This window comes from Hemiscyllium ocellatum, chromosome 28 (genome assembly GCF_020745735.1).
Source record: "Hemiscyllium ocellatum isolate sHemOce1 chromosome 28, sHemOce1.pat.X.cur, whole genome shotgun sequence".
Taxonomy (NCBI): domain Eukaryota; kingdom Metazoa; phylum Chordata; class Chondrichthyes; order Orectolobiformes; family Hemiscylliidae; genus Hemiscyllium; species Hemiscyllium ocellatum.
In genome coordinates, this window is record NC_083428.1 from 5,112,550 (window position 1) to 5,125,095 (window position 12,546).

At 42.7% G+C, this 12,546-nt stretch overlaps 1 protein-coding gene across 1 annotated transcript in view; it reads left to right on the forward strand.

The window, feature by feature from the left end:
* armc6 (armadillo repeat containing 6) overlaps positions 1–12,546 on the forward strand; it is a 24,058-nt gene continuing 11,512 nt past the window's right edge. Inside the window, exons 1-4 of the mRNA XM_060846288.1 lie at positions 1–27; positions 876–1,021; positions 1,616–1,695; positions 3,390–3,960. Of these exons, the coding sequence (XP_060702271.1) occupies positions 901–1,021; positions 1,616–1,695; positions 3,390–3,960 (772 nt within the window). The 5' untranslated portion in view covers positions 1–27; positions 876–900. The remainder of the gene's footprint in view (positions 28–875; positions 1,022–1,615; positions 1,696–3,389; positions 3,961–12,546) is intronic.

The window sequence follows — 12,546 nt, forward strand, 5'->3', positions numbered from 1 at the left end:
GAGACACGGAGGAGCTGCAGGGTGCAGGTAGGTGGGAGGGAAGATTAAGCTTGGTATCTATGGTTATAATTATATTTAAATTTAGATGCTGTTAGCACACCAATTGGATTTTTAAAATCGTTAACTGCATGAGCAATCTGTTAAATAATTTAATGTATTGGTTATAAGAAACTAAAATCCTTTTTGTTTTGGTTTTGAAGGTGGGTATCTAAGGATGTTCCTGCTGTTATACCCAGACACCAAGCAGGGCTCTCCCTTCCTAGCCCCAGTTTACTGCTGTGGCAACGTGTGATACTCTGTTCAGTCACCTTTTGTCAGGGAGCAGGCTAACTTCAAACAGAGAGAAGGAAGAGCAGCAATGGTCACATTGGGACTATCCTTCCATTGGGAGGGCTCAGCCTCCTGAATCACATAATACTCTTGGGAGAGGCAAGAAAATAAGATTTGAGCTGAATTTATCAATTGTTAGAATAGTTTAAAACCATTATGCCCCCAGGGTGACCATGCAGCACACAAACATTCCTTGCTTTATTTCATCACATCAGCATAATCCTTCCTTATCAGGCTTTCCCTAAAATACTATAATATTTGTTTCAAACAGCTCCATATTCTTCTGCCAAAAGGGCAGAATATTCTACCTGAATTACCTATTTGTTTTATGAGTGTCCATCATATATTCAGTCTCAACCACAAGAGGAGACATCTCAATGTTAACCCTAGTGTAATTTAAATATCTGTATCACATCACACGTCAGCTTCTCTTTTCTGGGGAAAACTAATCAAAACTCTAATTTTTATGAACACTCTAACCTTTTGAGAGACAAGAATAGCCCCAAGTCCATGTAATTCAAGTTAACCTGCAACTTATTTCTTAGAAAGAGAAGTTAAGTTTGCAGAAGAATGGCGAGCAGGCGGATTACTCAGGAGACTTTTGATTCTGTGGTGCAAGAAAATATAACTGAGTTTCAAATGGACCCAGAAGAGGCTCTGAGTGAAGCGATACAACAGTTTGAGTCACAAGGTGGGTGATGCTTTGAATATTCACAGGGAAGAGTTCACACAAGGCATACTGCATTAATGCATGATGAGATTAGCATGATACTATTAGTGGAATGTAATTCACAGATTTGATCAGGGACATATGTTCAAATCCTACCTTAAAATCTGACAGAACTTAAATCCAATAAATCTGAACCAAAATGCTGATTTATTTTGCAAACATGAATCTGCTGGATTGTTGTAAAAACCCACGCTTCTATACCCACTAATGTCCTTCAGGGAGGAAATCTGTCAGTCTGGCCTGCGTGTGATTAGAGATGTACAACAATGCTGTTGACCATTAACTTGGAGATGACTTAGGAAGACTTTCAATTATATTAAACTAGTACAGAAAATGTTGTGGGTGTACTTGCACCGTGGATAGCAGAAGGTGGCTTGCCATCACTTTGCCAAGAGCAATTAGGAATGGGCAACATGCTCTTGCCTGAAATGCTCATGTCCCAAGAATGGCTATAAAGAAGCGTTGGGTCCTGTTGCACTAACATGATTGAGTAAAGCAACTAACAGAACTGGAAATGTTTCATTTCCATTTGGATCTGTTTCACTTTCTCTGCAGGTGTTGACCTCATCAACATAGTGAAGGCTGTCCGGAATGCAACTACAGAAGCCAGTGATCAGAAGCACATTGTCCTGCAGGTGATAGCAATGTATGGGAGGCTGTATGGCTGTGATGTAGTTTTTCAAAATCTCTGTTTGTAATTCTTCTTAAAATGAAGCTCTCAATTAGTAAACACCTGTGATGTCTATCTTTTAAGACTTAATTACATTTGTTTGGAAACTGTTCACCTCATCAGATGATGCATCTTCTATGTTCTTAGTCCCCTTTAAACTAAAGATCTGACCACCAGCCAATATCTTTTGCTGAATTATCAGCAACTCCATTTCCACAGATACTACTTACCTCCCCTTCAAAAATGATATTTTCACCCCACCTAAAAGCTCCACCTTTAGCACTTCCTAATTACTGTTTTATCTCTAATCTTTGCTCCTCGAGTCCTTGACAACTCCCCTCTTTCTCCAGTTTCTGGACAAGTCTTTTTAGGTCTACTTCTGCCTGGTCATTGCTCTAAGACTGTTGTGTTCCAAGTCACCAATGCCATTCTTATGACAGGGACTGGGTACCTAATTCCTCCTTTTGATTAGACTTACAGTGTGGAAACAGGCCCTTCGGCCCAACAAGTCCACACCGACCCGCCGAAGCGCAACCCACCCATACCCCTACATTTACCCCTTACCTAACACTACGGGCAATTTAGCTTGGCCAATTCACCTAACCCGCACATCTTTGGACTGTGGGAGGAAACCGGAGCACCCGGAGGAAACCCACGCAGACACGGGGAGAACGTGCAAACTCCACACAGTCAGTCGCCTGAGTCGGGAATTGAACCCGGGTCTACAGGCGCTGTGAGGCAGCAGTGCTAACCACTGTGCCACCGTGCCGCCCACTTGTCTTCCATGATGTTCCATGTGTTCTTTAGCACATTTTATTTTCTTTCACTGCTTGTTTTCTGTTCCATTGACCTTGTTTACCTCTACTTCCACGCTATCACATTGTAATCAGTGATCTGCTATATTTTCTATTTTCCTCCCTGCATCAATTTCTTGGGCATGCTCATAGTTCCTCTCCTATTTCTCATCCATATATTGTCCACTTGACGACAACTTTCTCAGCCTGCTGTCCATATATGAACAAACCAATTTTGCCAGTCAAATGTTTATCCAGCATCAACTTGCATTTCTATGAATTTTCAATCATAATTCTGTCTTGCTGGAAGCAGACAATAGGAAATTCTGTACAGTATGTCTGCTCCTTTGCCTTAATACTGTCTCATGCCCGGTCTAGTTCAAGTTGTCACTTTTTTTGGTTGGCTGGTGATATTTTGATACATGATCCCCAGGGGGAGGGAGATATAAGATGGGAGTAACAAAATAATTCATACCTTGAATCCCATCAGTCCACCAAGTTGCTTAATTTCCTGTACTTTTGACATGGATTTTCAGCAACAGCCATCCAAAGAGGCTGAGACATTGAGCGAAATATTTTTAAAATGTAATTTGAAATGACAGGGTGGATATAGCTCTCATTGAGCCTCATTCATGTGTCCTCCCTGTGCTCGCTATGTGCACATCAACTTTAGCTCGCAGTTGAACAATACCTTAATCGTGGTTTTAAGATTTTTTTACTATCCTTGGCCCTCTATATTGCCGTAATCCCCTACAACTCCACAATTGTTTGAGATCTCTGCCCCGCAAAGCACTTTTGGATGGTTTACCACCCACTATAAAAACACAAGTTATTGGCATAGCAAATGATTTACTTGTCTTTTTAGGCCCTTGATGAGCTTCGTAGCGCCCTGGATCTCATGGCTGTGGATGAAATGGGGGATCACCTGACTAACTTCAGTGAGCAATGCAGCCTCGACTTTGCTCACCGTCATCTGGCAGCCGAAAAATCGGCCTATCCCACAGTCCTTTCTTCCTGTAGACAGCTGATGTCCAATGCGCCCTATCTGCTGAAGGGAGTCCAGGCCTTGGGTAATCTGTTGGATGGTCAACCGGACCTCCTCGACCAAGAGGGCCAGCAGCTCCTCCTCGAGATCTTGCGGCAGCACCGGGACCATGCAGCCCTGAACGCAATGACCATTCGCACCATCCGTCACAGCTGTCTGAAACATGAGCAGAACCGCCAAGACCTGGTGCAACTTGGGGTCTTGGCATTGCTGACTGGTGCTATTGTGAACCATGGTAATCAGGCAGATGTAGTTCGAGAGGCAGGGAGAGCCCTGAGGGTCATGACCTATGACGACGATATCCGAGTGCCCTTTGGGCGTGCTCACGATCACGCCAAACTGATAGTTTTGGAGAACGATGGACTTCGGATTATCATTGAAGCCGCAAAAGGTAGGGGACAGAACTGTGTTGGGGAGCCCTATCCTAATGTGGTAATATTGCTGGTGACACATGCAAAAGTTGAAAGATTACAACCATCAGCAAAGGTTGAACTGACAGGGGCTTTTTTCCCAAAGAAAGCAAAGTTTGAGTGATGGCCTCATACAAGTCTTTAAAATGATGGAAGGAGATTATGGGATAAGATCATGACAGGTTGTTTCCAGTTGTTGGGGAGACCAGAATTGGGGTACTGTAATTAGATTCAATCAGAACTTTGGGAGAAAAGTCTTTATCTAGAGAGTGGTAAGGTTGGGGAACTTATAGAGTCATAATGTCATAGAAATGTACAGCATGGAAACAGACCCTTCGGTCCAACCTGTTCATGCCGACCAGATATCCTAACCCAATCTAATCCCACCTACCAGCACCCGGCCCATATCCCTCCAAACCCTTCCTATTCATATACCCATCCAAATGCCTCTTAAATGTTGCAATTGTACAAGCCTCCACCACATCCTCTGGCAGCTCATTCCATACACGTATCACTCTCTGTGTGAAAAAGTTGCCCCTTAGGTTTCTTTTATATCTTTCCCCTCTTCTCCTTTTCCCTCTCACTCTAGTTCTGGACTCCCCAACCCCAGGGAAGAGACTTTGTCTATTTATCCTATCCATGCCCCTCATAATTTTGTAAACCTTTATAAGGTCACCCCTCAGACTCCGATGCTTCAGGGGAAACAGCCCCAGCCTGTTCAGCCTCTCTCTGTAGCTCAAATCCTCCAGCCCTGGCAACATCCTTGTAAATCTTTTCTGAACCCTTTCAAGTTTCACAACATCTTTCCGATAGGAAGGAGACCAGAATTGCACGCAATATTCCAACAGTGGCCTAACCAATGTCCTGTACAGCTGCAACATGACTTCCCAACTCCTGCGCTCAGTACTCTGACCAATACAGGAAAGCATACCAAACGCTGCCTTCACTATCCTATCTACCTGCGACTCCACTTTCAAGGAGCTATGAACCTGCACTCCAAGGTCTCTTTGTTCAGCAACGCTCCCTAGGACCTTACCATTAAGTGTATAAGTCCTGCTAAGATTTGTTTTCTCAAAATGCAGCACCTTGCATTTATCTGAATTAAACTCCATCTGCCACTTCTCTGCCCATTGACCCATCTGGACCATATCCTGTTGTAATCTGAGGTAACCCTCTTCACTGTCCACTACATCTCTAATTTGGTGTCATCTGCAAACTTACTAACTGTACCTCTTATGCTCACATCCAAATCATTTATGTAAATGACAAAAAGTAGAGGACTCAGCACTGATCCTTGTGGCACTCCCTGGTCACAGGCCTCCAGTCTGAAAAACAACCCTCCACCACCCTCTGTCTTCTACCTTCGAGCCAGTTCTGTATCCAAATGGCTATTTCTCAATGTATTCCATGAGATCTAACCTTGCTAATCAGTCTCCCATGAGGAACCTTGTCAAATGCCTTACTGAAGTCCATATAGATCACATCATCTGCTCTGCCCTCATCAACCTTCTTTGTTACTTCTTCAAAAAACTCAATCAAGTTTGTGAGACATGATTTCCCACGCACAAATGTTGACTATCCCTAATCAGTCCTTGCCTTTCCAAATACATGTACATCCTGTCCCTCAGGATTCCCTCCAACAACTTGCCCACCACAGAGGTCAGGCTCACTGGTCTGTAGTTCCCTGGCCTGTCTATACTGCCCTTCTTAAAAAGTGGCACCACATTAGCCAACCTCCAGTCTTGCGGCACCTCACCTGTGACTATTGATGAATCAAATATCTCAGCAAGAGCCCCAGCAATCACTTCTCTAGCTTCCCACAGAGTTCTTGGGTACACCTGATCAGGTCCTGGGGATTTATCCACCTTTAACTGTTTCAAGACATCCAGCACTTCCTCCTCTGTAATCTGGACATTTCGCAAGATGTCACCATCTATTTCCCTATAGTCAATATCTTACATATCCTTTTCCACAGTAAATACTGATACAAAATATTCATTTAGTATCTCCCCCATTTTCTGTGGCTCTACACAAAGGCCACCTTGCTGATCTTTGAAGGGCCGTATTCTCTCCCTAGTGACCCTTTTGTCCTTCATATATTTGTAAAAACCCTTTGGATTCTCCTTAATTCTATTTGCCAACGCTATCTCATGTCCCCGTTTTGCCCTCCTGCTTTCCCTCTTAAGTATACTCCTACTTCCTTTATACTCTTCTAAGGCTTCACTCGATCTATCCTGTCTATACCTGACATATGCTTCCTTCTTTTTCTTAACCAAACCCTAGTTATCCAGCATTCCCTATACCTACCAGCCTTCCCCTTCACCCTGACAGGAATGTACTTTCTCTGGATTCTTGTTATCTCATTTCTGAAGGCTTCCCATTTTCCAGCCGCCCCTTTACCTGCGAACATCCGCCTCCAATTAGCTTTTGAAAGTTCTTGCCTAATACCGTCAAAATTGGCCTTTCTCCAATTTAGAACTTCAACTTTTGATCTGGTTTATCCTTTTCCATCACTATTTTAAAACGAATAGAATTATAGTCGCTGGCCCTAAAGTGCTCCCCCACTGACCCCTCAGTCACCTGTCCTGCCTTATTTCCCAAGAGTAGGTCAAGTTTTGCACCTTCTCTAGGAGGTACATGTGCATACTGAATCAGAAAATTGTCGGGTACACTCTTAAGAAATACCTCTCCATCTAAACCTTTAACACTATGGCAGTGCCAGTCAATGTTTGGAAAGTTAAAATCCCATACCATAACTTCCCTGATAGCTGAGATCTTACAAGTTTGTTTCTCAATTTCCCTCTGACTATTGGGGGGGGTCTATAATACAATCCCAATAAGGTGATCATCCCTTTCTTATTTCTCAGTTCCACCCAAATAACTTCCCTGGATGTATTTCCAGGAATATCCTCCCTCAGCATAGCTGTCATGCTATCCCTTATCAAAAATGCCACTCCCCCTCCTCTCTTGCCTCCCTTTCTATCCTTCCTGTACCATTTGTATCCTGGAACATTAAGCTGCCAGTCCTGCCCATCCCTGAGCCATTTTTCTGTAATTGCTATGATATCCCAGTCCCATGTTCCTAACATGCCCTGAGTTCATTTGCCTTCCCTGTTAGGCCCCTTGCATTGAAATAAATGCAGTTTAATTTATTAGTCCTACCTTGTCCCTGCCTGCCCTGACTGTTTGACTCACCTCTGTTCTCAGCTGTACCTGTCTCAGATTGATCTCTTTCCTCACTATCTCCCTGGGTCCTGCCACCAGTGCCCCACCCCCCGACCTTACTAGTTTAAATCCTCCCAAGCAGTTCTAGCAAATTTCCCTGTCAATTTAGGTGCAATCCGTCCTTCTTGTACAGATCACTTCTACACCAAAAGAGTTGCTACAGATTAGAGTGTGGCAAGGAATAACTTAAATGCATTTCAGGAAAAGCTTGATAAACACAGAAGGAAGAAAGGAAATCAAGAGTGTGCTGTAAGGGTTATGTAAAGTAGCATGAAAAATAGACTCAAATGGAACATAAATGGACCAGTTGGGCTGAAGGGCCTGTTTCCCACCTATAATTTCCAAATGATTTTAACATTACAATCACAGAACCAGTCAGAATACTGTCATTTTATGGAGATTGGAGGGATTGGCTTTATTAAGGTTGGGGAATTGAATCTGTATCCACGTTTTGCTCTGAATATTTGTGAAATAGAAAAACTGTATACTACATAGAGCTCCAGTAGTGCCTTGTTAAGAGTCCTCCTCAGTTTGGTTATTGTACCTTGGGAATGTTTCTTGGATAGGCTGGACGTTATTTCACTGGAGTGTAGGAGATTGAGAGGTGAGCTTATGTCTTGGATCATGGGGGGACAGCAGCCCAAGTCGTGGTCCACATAGGCACCAACGATGTAGGTAGGAAATGGGCTGGGGATTTAAGACAGAAATTCAGGGAACTAGAGTGGAAGTTTAGTCAGAGAACAAACAGACTTGTTATCTCTGGTTTGTTGCCTGTGCCATATGCTAGCGTGGCAATGAATAGAGAGCAGTTGAACACGTGGCTAATGGGATGGTGCAGGAGGGAAGGTTTGCTATACCTGCATAATTAGGGCTCATTCTGGTGTAGGTGAGGTTTCTACAAACAGGATGGTCTCCACCTGAACCAGAGGAGTACCGATATCCTGTGGGGGAGATTTGCAAATGCTCTTCGGGAGGGTTTAAACTCATTCAGCAGGTGGATGGGGAACTTAAATTGTAGTTCACTGTCTGGGAGGTTTAGAGTTGTGAGGTCAGAAGTGAGTTTCGAGGTTGCAAGAGTTCACCGGCAAGCAGCAAGGTGGTTTGAAGTGTGTTTACTTCAAGGGCAGGAGCATCTGGAATAAGGTGTGTGATCTTGCAGCATGGGTTGGTATCTGGGATTTCGACATTGTGGCCATTTCAGTGACATGGATAGAACAGGAACAGGAATGTTTGTTGCAGGTTCCGGGGTTTAGATGGTTTAACCAGAAGGCTGACATTGTTAGTCAAGGACAGCCTTACAGTGGCAGAAAGGACATTTGAGGACTCTCCTACTGAGGTATTATGGGCTGAGGTTAGAAACAGGAAAGGAGAGGTCACCCTGTTGGGAGTTTTCTCTAGGCTTACCAGAGAAGTAGAGGAAAGAATTCTCGATAGGAGCAGGAGTAACAGGGTAGTTGTTTTGGGGGACTTTAACTTTCAAAATACTGACTGGAAATACTATAGTTTGAGTACTTTAGATGGGTCAGTTTTTATCCAATGTGGGATGGATGGTTTCCTAACACAGTATGTAGACAAGCCAAAAAGCTACATTATATTTAGTACTGGGTAATGAACTTGGCCAGGCATAAGATTTGGAGGTAGGTGAGCAGTTTGGTAATAGTGACCACAATTCGGTTATGTTTACTTTAGCAATGGAAAAGGATACATTTATACCACAGGGCAAGAGTAATTGCTGGGGGAAAGACAATTATAATGCGATTAGGCAAGGTTTAGGATGCATAGAAAGGGGAAGGAAACTGCAAGTAATGGGCACAATTGAAATGTGGAGGTTATTCAAGGAACTGCTGCTGCGTTGATAAGTATGTACCTGTTCAGGCAGGGAGGAAGTGGTTGAGTGAGGGAGACGTGGTTTACTAAAGAAGTTGAATCTCTTGTCAAGAGGAAGGAGGTGGCTTATGTTAAGATGAGACATGAAGTTAGGGTACTTGAGAGCTAGGAAAGACCTAAAGAGAGAGCTAAGAAGAGCCAGGAGGGTATACGAGAAGTTGTTGGCAGATAGGATCAAGGAGACCCCCAAAGTTTTCTACAGGTATATCAAGAATAAAGAATGACTAGAGAAAGATTAGGGCCAATCAAGGATAGTAGTGGGAAGTTGTGTGTGGAGTCAGAGGAGATAGCCCTTTTCCTATTCACACTGGAAAAAGACAGTGTTGTTGAGGAGAATAGTGAGATACAGGCTACCAGACTGTACAGGATTGAGATTCACAACCAGGAGGTGTTAGCAATTCTGCAAAGTGTGAAAATAGTTAAGTCCCCTGGGCTGCATGGGATTTATCCTAGGATTCTCTGGGAAGCCAGGGAGGAGATTGCAGAGCTTTTGGCTTTGATCTTTTTTGTCTACAGGAATCGTGCCAGAAATCTGGAGGATAGCAAATATTGTTCTCTCATTCAAGAAGGGGAGTAGAGACAGCCCTGGTAATTACAGACCTGCATGCCTTACTTCAGTTGTGGTTAAAGTATCTGAAAAAGTTATAAGAGATGGAATTTATCGTCATCTAGAGAGGAATACGTTGATTAGGGATAGTCAACATGGTTTTGTGAAGGATAGGTTGTGCCTCCCAAATCTTATTGAGTTCTTTGAGAAGGTGACTAAACGGGTGGAAAAAGGTAAAGCTGTTGATGCGATGTGTATGGATTTCAGTAAGGCGTTTGATAAGGTTCCCCACGGTAGGCTATTGCACAAAATACGGAGGCCTGGTCTTAAGGTTGATTTAGTGGTTAGGATCAGAAATTGGCTAGCTGAAAGAAGACAGGGTGGTGGTTGATGGGGAAATATTCATCCTGGAGTTCAGTTACTAGTGGTGTACCGCAAGGATCCGTTTTGGGTCCACTGTTGTTTGTCATTTTTAGTTTGGTTCAGCAGAGACTGGTTAGACGTGCTGTATGATTCTATGTGCAAAGCCTGCCCTGGGAAAATTTGATGTGTGTGTGTGTGTGTGTGTCATTGCTTGAATATATGCATATGTTAGATTGTCATCTATATTTTGGAATATATCTTATTTCAGATTTGTGTCTGTGTCAGATTTGTCTCCTGACTATGCCTGTTGTCTTTTAGACAAATGGATATTCAAGAATCAGGCTAAGTAGTGAGATCTAGCAAATCTTCTGCATTGAGAAACCGGTGCTATTCAATCCTGACCTTGTCTGAGACCTGTTGTAGGCAGCCCTACCATCACACCCCTCCCATAATCAGCATAATCCAAGGCTTGCTCATTGATAATGGAATCACTGTCTGAGCCTTCATAACAGCTTGTAGAGAGTTTTAAGCTTCGGGGCAAGATTTGAATGAAGGAAATTATTCTTTTTCCAGTCTCATGATAGAATAACATCTTTCCAACCAGTTGAATAAATCTAGCTCTGCATATGCCACAAACTGAACAAGTATTTAACAATGTTTGGATTTACTGCTTTAGCCTTGTCTCTTTCAGCTGAATAGGGATACCTCTCCGAAATCAGAACATTGTGGGCTTAAAGACTTGTTCAAAATCTAGGTTCATGCTCTAAGTGTTGTACATCAGAGGTGCCTTTTTTCATATGAGGCAATGGCCTAGTGGTATTATCGTTGGACTGCTAATACAGACTGTTATAGTTCAGACCAAACCACCTCAACACATATTAAGAAGATAGTCTCGACCCTAATATTTTCTTGTTTTAAAGGTAAGTTTAAGGTGTTGTGCTCCAGATGCAATTTGATTGGTCAAACTACCAGGCTTGAAACAAAACACTTTATTCAGATATTATAATTAAAATACAAACAAATGAAATTAAAAGAATTAACTAACTCTATCAAAATGCTTAAGATCGTAAGATATAGCAGAAATTAGGCCATTCAACTCAGAGTCTGCTCCGCAATTGAGTCAAGGCTGATAAGTTTCTCAACCCCGTTATCTCACTTTCTCCCCTTGACAATGAAGAACCAATCTATCTTCGTCTTAAAATATACTCAATGACCTGGCCTCCACAGCCTTCTGTGGCAATGAATTCCATAGATTACCCACTCTCTGGCTGAAGAAGTTTCCCTTATGTCCGTTCAGAAAGGTCTTCCCTTTACTCTGAGGCTGTGTCCTTGGGCCCTAGTCTTTCCGACTAATGGAAACATCTTCCCAACATCCACTCTGTCTCAGCCACTCAGTATTTTGTATGTTTCAATTAGATCTCTCTTTCCGCGCCGCCCCCCCCCCCCAAATCCTTCTAAACTCCATTGAGTATAGTCCCCAGAGTCCTCAAATGTTCTTGATATGTTAAGTTTTTCAGTCCTGGGTCCATTCTCATGAAACTCCTCTCATCCACATCCTTCCTGACATATGGAGCCCAAACCTGTGCATAGAACTTCAAATGTGGTCTGACCAGAACCTTAGAGAGCTTCAGAAGTACATCCCTGCTTTTATATTCAAGTCCTCTTAAAATAAATGCCAAAATTGCATTTGCCTTCCTAACAAAAAGCAAAATAATACATATATTAACTGCTACTAATTAACTGTTCCAATAAAGTAACATTCCATAAACTCAACCTTGGCGAAGGCAAATTCAGTAGGATAGATTTTCTGACTTGCAATTCTCGCATCAGGAAGAGAACCCCAACTTTTAGCTATAACAGAGAGAGGAATAAGAGCTCCCACATCCCAGTTTCAAGGTCCCTGCAACTGCTGCTGAAGGCTAAAACTAAAGAACCTGGTGCTGTGGGAGCTTAACTCCATCTATTCAGACTCCTTCTATTCCAACCTTATAAAACCAAAACTACAAGGCTTCAAAAGCTGCTTATTTTATTGACTTTGAAGCAGACTGCTCAGCACCTCTGTCCCAACCTTTCTTCATTAAACAAACAGGACAAAATACAACTATTAAAGCCATAGTATTGTCACAAGTGACTCAGGAAATGTTCTGATACCCAGGTTTGAATCCTGCTATAGAAGATGATGGAAATTGAATTCAACAAAAATCTGGAATTAAGAGTCTAATCTATTGTTAATTGTCAGAACAACTCATCTGGCTCTCTAATGTCCTTTAGAGAAGGAATCTGCCATTCTTATCTGGTCGGGCCTGCATGTGACTTCAGACCCATAGCAATTTGGTTAACGCTTGACTGCCCTCTGGGCAATTAGGGATTGGCAGTAAACGGTGGTCTCACTAGCGATGTCCTCATGAATGAATTTTAAAAATGAGGTTGTCTACCCTCAAGTGACGATAAAACATTTCACAGTCACCATACTGGAGAAGAGAAAATGAGTTCTCACTATTGACCTGCTTAATATTTATTCCTCAACTAACGTATTAAAACAGAC